The following is a 12,679-nucleotide window of genomic DNA, read 5'->3' as shown; positions in this document are numbered from 1 at the left end:
CCAAACATAAGACCATAGCTACTGATCACACAGAGTGAGCATTACACTACTTAATCTACTTTTGCAGAAATTATCTAGCAGATTTTAATTATGATAGAAAGCTAATAATGTGACTCAGAAGGAACAAGAGCATTCGACATCATCTCACCTGACTTAAACTGGATGGGTGAGTATCATTAAGTCTTGGTGACAGAAGGCCAGCCATAAGACACCGATTATAGCCATCAGGTATGAATTCACTCAGAGATGCTCCTGACTTCTTCAAAAACCTCAATGTCTGTGAAAATTGATGAATAAATACCAATCAACACACAATCTGAAATAATCAAATTTAAGAAGTTAATAAACTCATCACTCTACTTTATACTTAATATTTTGATACTGATTGGAAATTGTAAAAGACTCTCACTTCTTGCAAGGAAAAAGGTTTATGGGTTGAGCTAAACCAATACATGCTAGTTATGAATAAATCACTGATAAGGGTACTTTGGGTGGCTTTGTTTTTATGATGGGTAAGCCTATCACTTCTAAAGCTGACACTCAGTGACAACAGATCTTAATGAACGAACACCCCCCACACCCCACACACAGCCCTGCAGTTTATTCCTCCTGATCTAATGTAAAAGAGTTAATATGAAGTATAGATATGGCATTCATGCACATCTAGCAGATTATCAACCTCGAAATCTGCCACTTTGTGTATTCCTGGAAAAGTCTTTTTCGATCTATAGTCGAAATTACCCACTCCATGGCAGGCACTGTGCTAGGCACCTTCTTTGAGTTACTCCACTTATTCATAAACTTCCTGAGATGAAAGAGGAGAATTAAGAGTAAGAATAAAAAGGGATATATATTGTTAAGGCACTGACCTACTTTGCTCTTTTCCTTAAGGTTCAAGTAGCTAACATCCACACAACCCCAATACTTCTTCTGGGAGGTTGCCATCAGTAACTGATGCTACTAGTTGCTCATATCACAAACCTAGCAGAAGCTACCATTTAAGCTGAAACAACAGTTTATATAATTAACACTAAATAAAGTTTAAATCTGTAATCTGACTTTAGTTCAGTAAGATACACTCTATCTACATAGTTGTTACCTACCTCCTTTTGAAAGCCATTACAAGTTACATGAACAATTCCTGAGTTTAACAAACAAGTCGCATCTAAAACAAAGATGTAAAAAAAAAAATCTGTTTACATATTATATTTTAGATGACATTAATAAAACAACATTTATCCTAACAAGAGACTACTAGGCAAGATATCAAAATTATTACATACAATAAATTTTAAAATAATTTTTCCAGATATTTCTATCCTGATAAAATACCAAACTTCAACATAAATAATAGTTATCTTTTCTAGCAAATCAATAGTGGTAATTTTTTCATAAAACATCCAAGTATTAAAATTCTCATGTACATATCAAATTAATTTCCTAAGCATACCCATGTATTAACTAACGGTAATGAGATATGACCAGGTAACTATATACATACATACATACGTACATATATATACACACACACACACGCATACACACACCCACGTATACTACACACTATGTATTGCCCATTTATGTACGCACACACACACACTATACATATATATATATATATTACACACAGACATCCTTGTGTGTATTATTTTTCTCAAAAGGTAATGTTAAGGAAATACATACCAAAATTGTAAATATTTGCGTTAAAAAACTGCTCAGGAGGTGGATATGAAGGAGGGATTCCTCGACTTAAGCTTCTCTCATTTACTAGTACATCCAAGATGTAATGTGGGTAAGTCTTATTCACAACAGACTCCAGTGACCACAATGCAAAATAAGAGCAATTATGCAGATACTCTCCTGATCTAAAAGAAAATTTTACAAAATTATCAAATCACTGAGCTGCCACACATACAAATACAAAAAAAGAGAGGGAGAAATCATACCTTAATGAATCTGGCATTTGTGCATGATACCAACGATTTATGTCAAAAAGCCCTAAATACATAGAGGGCTTTCCTTGTCCATATATATTCACCTGCCAGGTAAAGACTGAAACACTAGTGTCAGGAGACAGAGCTAAAAGAAAGAATATAATTTTTATACATTGAGTAATCACAAAGTAAAATGATCTCAAATAAAATTTTAGCAACATTTTCTCATAAATTATGAAGTTTTAATCATACTTGATATGTCAAAGCACATTTCTATCACTCATTCTGTAAGTGGTATCTTTAGATCTTGTAAAGATATATCTTATATCTTTACTGTTTCTCCATTTCAAGAAGATTTCATTAAAAAGTACTAACCAGCAAAGTTATTCCTGGTTTGTTTTCGTTTAATATTTTGGCAACTTTGAGGTACTAGAGGGAAAAGCAGACAATTATTTGCATCTTCTCCTAACAAGGGCACACAGCCAGTACCAGAGATTGTCAATACCGAAAATGGAAGCTGTGAGGCACCCAGCTTTCTAGTGGAGAAGGGCTGCTCCAACTCTATGGGAAGGGGAGTGAGGGGATAGAGACAAGCACCTGGACAGTGGTTGTGGGGAACAGAAAGACAAGAACAAGTAGGAGGCATCAACAAGTAAGAGGCATTAACAAGAGAGAAAAAAGCAAACATCTGAGACACAACTAATGGAAAACATAAAAGCAGAGAGGAGTAGGGAATAAGAGGTAGAGTCTGAAGAGTGGTATTCTGGGCACTTTTAGCTGGATGTGAAGACTGGACCACAAACACAGACGTAGGAGAGGCACAGAGGATGTACCCAGGATGGAGGAGCTACCCATGAGAGTGAATCCCAATTTAAACACACACAAACAGGACTCTACTCTAGGGAACATGCCCAGAGCTGAATGAACCTACCCCAGGACCATATTTCTTTCTCACAGCCACCCTTTGCAAAAAGTACAACTGTATTATTCCACTCATAGGTGGGTAAAGGGAGGCTCAGAAATGTTAAATAATTTGTCAAGGGTTACAACTAGTGACAGAGCTGACATCTGAAGCTACATTAGATTCCAAAATCTATGGCATTTTTACTGTGCAAGGGTTGTTTAGCAGGAAAAAGGGAGGATACTAAACGAAAGAGAAAAACTAAAGACAACCAAGTCATGTTTGCCATTTGTGTCAAAAAATACACAAGGAACCATTATTTTGACTATTCATACTAGTCAAAACTAGAGACCATTCTTGTATGTTTAGAGAGCTGGATTAAAATACAATGGTCCCCCCCCCAAAAAAAATACAATGGTCCCTCATTTAAGGGTCCTTTGATCTACTCTACTTGGGTTCTGCACAGCAAACTGGAAAGTAAGAAATACCAAGTATCTCATACAGACCTAAAGCAATTCTATAATCAGTATTCCAATTTTTTTAACTGCCAGGAGTATGAAATATTGCTAAAAAGCAATATCTGTCATAAATCTTAAATCAAGATAAATATTAAAATCAAGCATTCCACAAGACATATAAGACTGCTTTTAACCAACCTTCATTCATACCTTCCTCTCTGTCGCCATGATATCGATATTTCTCTATACTCTGGCACCCCAAAAGTTTGGTATTACTAGTCTGTCCCCTCAAAGGAAACATGCCACCTGTGAGGTCCAGTGTGTATCTCTCTTCACAGTACTCTAATCCCTGAAACATAAAATGTACACAAATCTCTATCTTAATAGAATTCTAAGCCAGAAGACATTAAAAAATTGAATGTTCTCTGAATTTAAAAATTTTTCATACAATACAAAGAAAACACAAACTTAAAGAATAAAGAGAACAAATCACAGAAAAAGGCTCTGAAATTTTATATGGCTTAAACACAAACAAAAGGCTAAACTCAGTCTCTTAAAAATAGTAACCAACAAACCTTCTAAGGCAGTTATCAAACACGAAAACCTTCATGTATTTTCAGCTAGAGTGTAAACTGGACTAACCATCACAATTATGTACAAATATACTCAGGCCAGCAAACCTCTTCCTGTGTTCTCAGTGAAATTCTTGCTCTAGAATAGCAGCTCGTAAATTTTTTTTGCTCATCAATCTCTTTAAGAATCTAACAAAAGCTGAGGCACCTGCGTGGCATAGTCAGTTGAGTGCATGAGTCTTGGTTTTGGTTCAGGTCGTGGTTTCATGGTTGTGGAATCGAGACCATCTTTGGGTTCCACGCTCAGTTTAGAGTCTGCTTAGGATTCTCTCTCTCTCCCTCTACCTACCCCTCCTACCCACCATGCACATGCATGTGCTCTCTCTCAAATAGATACATCTTTAGGGGGAAAAACAATCTAACAAAAGCTATGAAACTTTTCCCAGAAAAATGCATAATCATAAAAATGTTACATATAATTCATGGATTCTTTAAAGCCCATCCACATAACCTCAAACACTAGGTTAAGAAACCCTATTCTATACAAAGAAATGTAGGGGCAACATGGCTATTAGCAGCATGCCACTTTTTCTTGAAGAATTCAGCTAGAAAAACAGTCACCTGAAAGGCTAATGTACTTATCCTTTTTTAGAAGTGGAAAGACCATTTTTTTTAATTTAAGAAATTGTATTTACTTTTATAAAGATTTTTATTTTTATTTTTTTTTTTTTTTAGATTTTTTTTTTTTTTTAGATTTTTATTTTTAAATGGGGTGCCTGGGTGGCTTAGTCACTTGAGCATCTGACTCTTGATTTCAGCTCAGGTCATGATCTTGGGATTGTGAGATTGAGCCCTGCATTGGGCTCCATGCTAAATGTGGACCCTGCTAAAGATTCTCTCTCTCCCTCTGCTCCCTACCTCACTTGCACTCTCTCTTTCAAAAACACAGCAAAAAAAGATTTTAAGTAATCTCTACACCCAGCGTGGGGCTCCAACTCACAACCCTGAGATCAAGAGTTGCATGCTCCACCGACTGAGCCAGCCAAGTGCCCCACAACTGTTTATAAAGTCACCCCATGGCTTACTGCTTGATATATTAGAGCAACAAAGTGGACCTCTTTTTCCTGAGTATCAATTAGGTCACAAGATGAGTCTTGCTCAATCCCTTCATTTCAGATGAAAATGATAGGTGGGGGAGTTAAGAGGGCTACCTTGGTAAAACAGCTAGTCTTCTGATCCCTAATCTAACACTTTTCTTCATTACACTGTGAATACAGCATTAACTTGAATAGAAGAATAACTTTTCAATATGTTATTATCTTCAAGACTAAAATAGGCAAACAATGATAAAAATGGTCATAATGAACCCATATTCCCAGTACATTTACCTCATACAAGACTTGCCCTGATGCCAAACACTTTCTATCACCAAAGGCCAGCTGAAGTAGATGTAAACTCAAAACATCCCCTTCACTGAAAGAAACAGAAACGAGCTGAGAAGAAACACTAAAGATCCTTTTAACACATTGAGTATCTCTTTATGTCCAGTAGACAATATTGAGCGCACATGACAAATTGAAGGTCAATGTGAAGAACTTACCTTTATTTGGTCATTTTCACAAAATGCACTCCTCTGAAACAATAACTAATTTTTATCTGTAACAGATTCCAATTAACTTAAGCTGATGTTATTTGCACATTTCAGGTGACCCCTTCTGTGGCAGAGATCATAAGCGTTTACCCAACATTCCTTCTCCCCATCTTTAACAGGTGTGCTCTAGTTAGGCACATGGCTATCTGAAACATTTCCCAGCTTCCTTTAAGATGGATGCAGCAGGCCCACGTTCTGGCCAACAGGATATAAACAGAATTATCCCATGGCAACTACAGAAAACCCTCTTTAGAGGACTGCCTGTCCTTTGCTTCTTCTTCCTGGTCTCTTCCTCCACCTTGCTAGGCTTCTACCTCAAATGAAGAAGTAAGTTGCTGCCCTGAACCACAGAATGAGGGCTCCAGAATATGAATAGAAGGCAAAGATACCAAATCAACTCTTCACTGCTCAAGTACAGTATGCAGTAAGTATTAAGACCACTGATTTCCATATTGTCTGAATTTGAATTCTTATTCTTTTTGGCTGATCCTTCTTAAAACACATATTCTACTTGGCCTCCAGGATGTCACACAATCTTCATGTTCCTTACACTACACTACCCTTAGTCCTCTGCTGGCTGTTCTACCCTCTGAGGCTTCTCCACCATCAATTATCTTCAAGTGCAGAAAGGTTTCTAGCTCCCTTCTCTATTCTCACTCTGGGCTGGTGGTTCTCTATCTTGTTTGCTTATTATTAGAATCACCAGAGGAGCTTTGAAAAAATACTTATGCTTAAACCCGATCACCAGAAATTGATTTAATTGGTCTGATCTAGCCAGACCAAATTCAAACACTTACTTTATCCTCCCTATATAAATTAGTTCTACTCTTCTGACCTCATCTGTGACCTATATATACATTCTACCCTTTACTACTCTTCTTGCTGTGTGCCTTGAGACATTTTTCTAAGGCTTTTGCATTCTTTTCCCCAGATTACCTCCATGGCTCTCCTACCGACATGCCCCAACTTCTTTCAAATCTCCCCAACTATACTATCTAAAAGAACAGTTCCCTACACCATATTCTAGATCTCCTCTCCCAGTTTTATTTTTCTGTATTTAACATCAATACTTGAAATTATATGAAATATATGCACTAGTATATTTATGAAATGTAGTCACCGAAATATAACATCTAGAAGTACAGAAACTTATTGGTGTTATGCATCACTACATTTTCTACAACAGTCACTAGCACATATAATCACTTAATGATTTTGTGGAATGAATAAACATATGGACATGAAACAAAAACAAATAATCTCTAAAAGACCAAATACTAAAGATAAACTGTATACAACCAACATTAAAGGGAACAACAGTTTTTTCATTCCCCTTTCCAGATTACAAAATTAACATGGCTTTTATTCTAATTGATGAGCACCATGGCAACAATTTAAAATCGATACTCATGTAATTCCGTGATGGTATAATCACTTTACAAGTGATTCTTTTGGTTTTCCTTTTTTATTCTGTTTATATAATCATTCTGATGGAGAAAAGGAAGGACCATATCACCTGTCTTTCTAATTGAGACTTATACTTCATATTATTTTCATCCACTTATAATACTAATGCCATCTACTTATACATACCAACATGTGTATAAGCATTAGTTATGTGTGTAAGTACTATTTGCATATGTCTATGACTATTATTTATACATGTGTATACATATTATTTGTATATGTGTACATATGTATTTTTATTTTGTATTGTTCACATATATACATAAGCAAATGTAAATAATCTTATATGTAATATCCAGGAGCTTACAGACTGCTCTATGTCTACCCACAGACCACATGTCAGGAACTCTGCTTTAAATCATATTACATGGGACACCTGGGTGGCTCAGTGGTTGAGCATCTGCCTTCAGCTCAGGGCATGATCCCAGGGTCCTAGGATCGAGTCCCACATCAGGCACAGGGAGCCCACTTCTCCCTCTGCCTGTGTCTCTCATGAATAAATAAAATCTTAAAAAAAAAAAATCACATTACATACATATACCAATATATATCACAGCCTTCATCAAATTCTCAAAGAGGTCCATGATCTACTAATTTAAGGGCCCAAATCAAAGACTAGAAGTGCACAAAAATACCCCTCTCAAAAATATTTCACATCAATAATACCAACAAATGCAAAGTAAATCATGCAGGAATAAATAATCCAACTTATCAATTAAATTAACCCTGTCCTATTAAAAGGATATACAGAATACTAGGAAGTGGTTTAAAAGTCACTACAGAATTGTTCCCTTGGGTTACTTATTTGGTGTGTTGTGGATAATAAAGATAAGTAAACACAGGGCATCACTGTAAGAGAAACAGAAACAGTATATTCTGCCCATAGTTTAGACTGGGATTCATTTGTGCTTCAAATGCAAATACAGTTGACCCTTGAACTGTTGGGGCTATCTGTATGCAGTTTTTTTTTTTTTTTTTTTCAATAAATACAACGGGAAATTTTTGGGAGATTTGTGACAATTTGAAAAAACCTGCAGATGAATCGCACAGCATGGATATACTCAAAAAATTAAGCAAAACCGGGACGCCTGGGTGGCTCAGTGATTTAGTGCCTGCCTTTGGCCCAGGGCATGATCCTGGGGTCCCAGGATCAAGTCCCACATCAGGCTCCCTGCGTGGAGCCTGCTCCTCCCTCTGCCTATGTCTCTGCCTCTCTCTCTCTCTCTGTCTCTCATGAATAAATAAATAAAATCTTTAAAAAAAAAAACTAAGCAAAACCTTAGGCATTATTTTAAGAATATAGTATATAACACATTTAACACACAAAATATGTGCTGTTGATATTTATTCATTTGGCTTCTGGTCAACAGTAGGCTATGAGTAGCTAAATTTTGGGGGTGTGGTGGGGGAGGTCAAAAGTTGTATGTGGATTTCTAATGGCACAAGGGGGTCAGAGTCCCTCTCCCACACTGTTCAAGAATGTGCTGTAGACAGCTCTGAAAACTATTTCAAAAAGGACAAAGAGAAGTGCATACAGTTCACAAGAATTTACAAAAGAAAGTCAGAAACAGAATATTCAGATACCTTTATGATTGTAAGAACAGAGTAGGCACCACTTACAGATAATAACTAAAAGAATCAAGAGTGGTATGGTAAAAAAAAAAAAAAAAAAAAAAAGAATGAAGAATGCAGACTTATTCACCAAGTTCCAAAATAAGAGAAAAACACTCCAGAGTTTAGTGTGAGAAATTCAGAGGTTATAAAATACAAAAACCCACATAAAGAATAAAAAATTAATAGAACTTATACTAAGAAGACAGTTCTAGGAGGAAAAATAAACAGAATACAATTGTTTAGATAAAAGTCCCCTTGCATTCCCCACCATTGAGAGCCCTCACAGGGCACATCCCTCCAACTGTTGCCCACACTACACTCAGATGAACAGAAATGGGTTTCACTCAATGAGGGGTAGCACAAGAGCAGTCTCCATATTTTCATTTTGATATTTTTCCAGGATTGACAAAGTTCAAAGTGGCAAATCAATTCTTCTTTTCCTGACTTACTACAGAGGAAGGCAAGACCAAACCAAGTGGGGACATCTAACACAAAAATCCAAACTGATCACGATTCAGGTCCCTAGAGCCCAAGGCAGATTGGACTTGGGGAGAGAAAGTACTAGGAACCATGCATTACCACCACCACCACCACCACAGCATTTATATCACAAGATCAACTGTTTCCCTAATCATTCAAGAAAGAACAAAACGAAAGAAAAACAGAACATCAACGTACTATTCTAACTGAACAAACTTAACTAGTTTGATCAGTTGAAAGGAAAGATTTCTCATTAGCTTTAACTGGGACAAAATTAGATCTTATGACAGAGAAAAATTAACCAAGTTAATGAAGGAATATACTAAAAAAGGCAAACAGGAGGACCAGGGAGCAGAGTAAGGGTAAATAAAAATGAGAGAGGCATACTCAACAAAGAGAAAACGAGAAATGAGATTTTTAAAAGTGTAAGAATGTTCTTGTGAAAGAATACAGAAGGCCACAAAAACTGTCTTAAGGCAATAAGGCTGCCCACCCACCTGTACTGGCTTACTATTGGAAATAGCATTCAAACACATCAAACAAGCACAATTTCTTACTGATATCTCAGAATTTACTCAACCACATAGAAACAATCCTTTAACTTTCAAAATCATTTCAACTACCACTTACTAATTCACTGAATTATCCAAAAAGAGACACTATACATAAAGCTTGCCAAAAGAAATTAACTGCTGCCTCATCTTTGACAAGTATTTTTAAAAACCACACGTGTCATGCTTACCTATCTTGTGTTGACTGAACCGCCCATAGGTAACAGCAATTACGAGGATCATTCTCAGGTTCTTGAAAAGTGACTGCATACACGGGGACTCTCCCACCTTCCAGCTGTGTGTAGTACCTGTAACAGGCACAGAAAGTACAACGGTTCCTACTTTTAAATTATAATTGCATGCAGAGCCAATAAAGGGTTCTCATGTGAGGATCTGGGTTAGGGCAACTACCGTTCACAGGATCATCTTATCTTCCAGAACACACAGGGTAGAGGACAGCAAGACAACGGACACAGACAGCACGGAAGGGCCAAAACCATGAACACGCACATGCACGCAGATAGGAACTAGACCTTCCTGTCAGGGGAGCGTGCACCAGTGTGTATTGCTCCAGTGAGAGGTACTCAAGAAGAGATGAACATGGACACAACCCTCAATCTCAGCTGCTTGCATGTAGTCAGTTTCCCCATCACGATACCCCAACAAGTGAGAATCTGAAGATTTCCCATAAACCACTTAAAAAGCATAATTAGCCAAGAATGACAGAGCTGGGGAAAGACTGTAGAAGCCAAGTTCTCCAGGCATTCATGTAGGAGCAATTCAAAGACAAAAGCTGGTGAAAGATTCTCAAGCAAAGACAGTTGAGGTGGGCTTACCCTAGGGAGCTAGTAGGTAATAGCACTGCCAACTTCATGACTTAAATAAAATAAAGTTTAAAAAAGAATGTATTTTTAAGTCATCTCCACATCCCATGTGGGGATCGAACTCATGATCCCAAGATCAAGAGTCACACTCTTCCGACTAAGCCAGCCAGGTGCCCCCCTCAGCAGTTTTAACACCATAAATATTCATTTAAGAGGTGTCAGGGGCACCTGGGGGGTGTACCTGTTTAAGTGTCTGACCCTTGGTTCTGTCTCAGGTTGTGACCTCAGGGTCATGGGATTGATCCCATCAAGCACCACGCTCATCAGCATAGAGTCTGCTTGGCAGCTCTGCCCCCCACCCCTTCTCCCCCTGGCCCTCTCTGTAAAATTAAGTAAAATCATGAAGAGAGAAAAAAAAAAAGTTATCAGTAACACTGGGGAAAGTTTAGACAGCATAAAAATTGTAAAACACGGTGACTTTCAACTTTGATTAAAAAAAAAAAAAAAAAAAAGCGGGATCCTTGGGTGGCGCAGCTGTTTGGCGCCTGCCTTTGGCCCAGGGCGCGATCCTGGAGACCCGGGATCGAATCCCACGTCGGGCTCCCGGTGCATGGAGCCTGCTTCTCCCTCTGCCTATGTCTCTGCCTCTCTCTCTCTCTCTGTGTGTGACTATCATAAATAAATAAAAATTAAAAAAAAAAAAAAAAAGCTTTTCTGGCAGCTGAGAACTAATCCTATTGGCCACTACTTTACACTCATGGTTATAAGGAAAAGTATTCCTGAAAGAATCCATACTGCACAAATATAGTTTAGAGCCATGTTTTACTAGTAACTGAAATGCCTTTTAAATATATACTGAGTCAACCTAAATTCGCATGCTAAGTCATTCCTTTCTTGCATAAAGTTATGATTTCATGCAATGAACAATTTCTTCATATTGACTCATTTAATCATTAATCTATCATACCTTTTTCTCTTTTCTCGTGATAATTTCAAAATAGTAATAACTGAGTATGTTATATTTAGAAAGAAACTACCAATAATCAAGTAAGAGAAAAAAGTTGTACTTACTCTCTTTTCATGCTTTTCATATTCCAAAGAGCTAGATAACCATCAGAGAAGCCCACGGCGAGCTGGTTCGTCCTGCTGATATAGCGGAGAGCTGACACAGGGGTACCCGATGGGCTCACCAACTGGAAACACAGGTGGCGTCCCTCACGCATCACCGTCTCCCTGATGTGTGGCACTTCAGCCGGGATGCCAGACACAACTTCAAGGTCTAGAAAAACAAGATTAACAGATGCTAACAACCACAAGAGCAAATGTGTCACCCACTATTCAAGCTGTGGTCAATTAAAATCAGATTAATGCTAACAAAGCATGATGAACTATAAAATAGCCACCAATATCCAGTTAAATAATCTAATTTTCAAAATACATTTAATTATGTAATTTTTGAAACCCTCAAGCACATCACAAATATTATCTGAATCACATTTTTAAAAAAGGATCAAGCAATTTCCTTAATCACAAACAAAGCTGATGGGTTTCCTTATTCAAATTTAGAACTAAGAACCTAAATGTTCCCCTTGGAGAAATGGCCAGTTCCAGGTCTGGGGCAGAAAATACGCAGGATAAGCCTAGTATATCTTGTGCCAGAAACCTAGGAAGCCTAAGGAGCATCTGTCAGACTACATGAAGGAGCTCTCATTAGTTTAAAAATTTTTTTTCTCTTGAACGTCAATAAACAATAAGTAAAGTAAATGAATGAAAGACATTAATTAAATATGCAAAGCCTCCTGAATTCCTGTCCTCTTCACCTACAAAAGACCTTACTAAACCATTTTAAGTAACTGGGTACTACCTCCTTACTCTGAAAATGAGTACTTGAAGAAATAGTAAGCATTTATCCTGCCCTGTCTGTACAGCCTATATTTCAGGGTAAGCAAATAGCCTTAGTTACTGAGAAAATTCTTCTTTAGAGTAACAGAATTTTAAAATCATCATTTTTGTGTCCCCTAATGAATTAAGAGATTTAGGTAACGATCTCGATAGATGAAACATTTAATTTAAATAGGGTTGGTTCAACCTTGGCTCTACTGACACTTTGGGTCAGATAAATCTTTGCTGAGGGGAATGGCCCTCTGCATCACAAGATAATCAACTGCATCCCTGGCCTCTGTCTACTAGATGCCAGTAGCACCATCACCTTCCAGGAGCAACAACC

General features: G+C 37.4%; 1 protein-coding gene across 7 annotated transcripts in view; it reads right to left on the bottom strand.

Moving 5' to 3' along the window:
• AHCTF1 (AT-hook containing transcription factor 1) overlaps positions 1-12,679 on the bottom strand; it is a 77,750-nt gene that overhangs the window by 44,334 nt on the left and 20,737 nt on the right. For 6 of the 7 annotated variants that reach the window (XM_077901349.1, XM_077901352.1, XM_077901354.1 and 3 more), the window contains 8 exons: positions 11,524-11,731; positions 9,820-9,936; positions 5,254-5,338; positions 3,492-3,642; positions 1,947-2,079; positions 1,684-1,865; positions 1,104-1,165; positions 149-277 (listed from right to left, as the gene is read on the bottom strand). In XM_077901349.1, the coding sequence (XP_077757475.1) occupies positions 149-277; positions 1,104-1,165; positions 1,684-1,865; positions 1,947-2,079; positions 3,492-3,642; positions 5,254-5,338; positions 9,820-9,936; positions 11,524-11,731 (1,067 nt within the window). The remainder of the gene's footprint in view (positions 1-148; positions 278-1,103; positions 1,166-1,683; positions 1,866-1,946; positions 2,080-3,491; positions 3,643-5,253; positions 5,339-9,819; positions 9,937-11,523; positions 11,732-12,679) is intronic. The other variant, XM_077901350.1, reaches the window with a different exon arrangement.

The sequence above is a fragment of the Canis aureus genome, chromosome 6, assembly GCF_053574225.1.
Source record: "Canis aureus isolate CA01 chromosome 6, VMU_Caureus_v.1.0, whole genome shotgun sequence".
In the NCBI taxonomy this organism is placed as follows: Eukaryota; Metazoa; Chordata; class Mammalia; order Carnivora; family Canidae; genus Canis; species Canis aureus.
The sequence above is the reverse complement of the archived record's forward strand: the minus strand, read 5'-3'. Positions and strand labels throughout refer to the sequence as shown.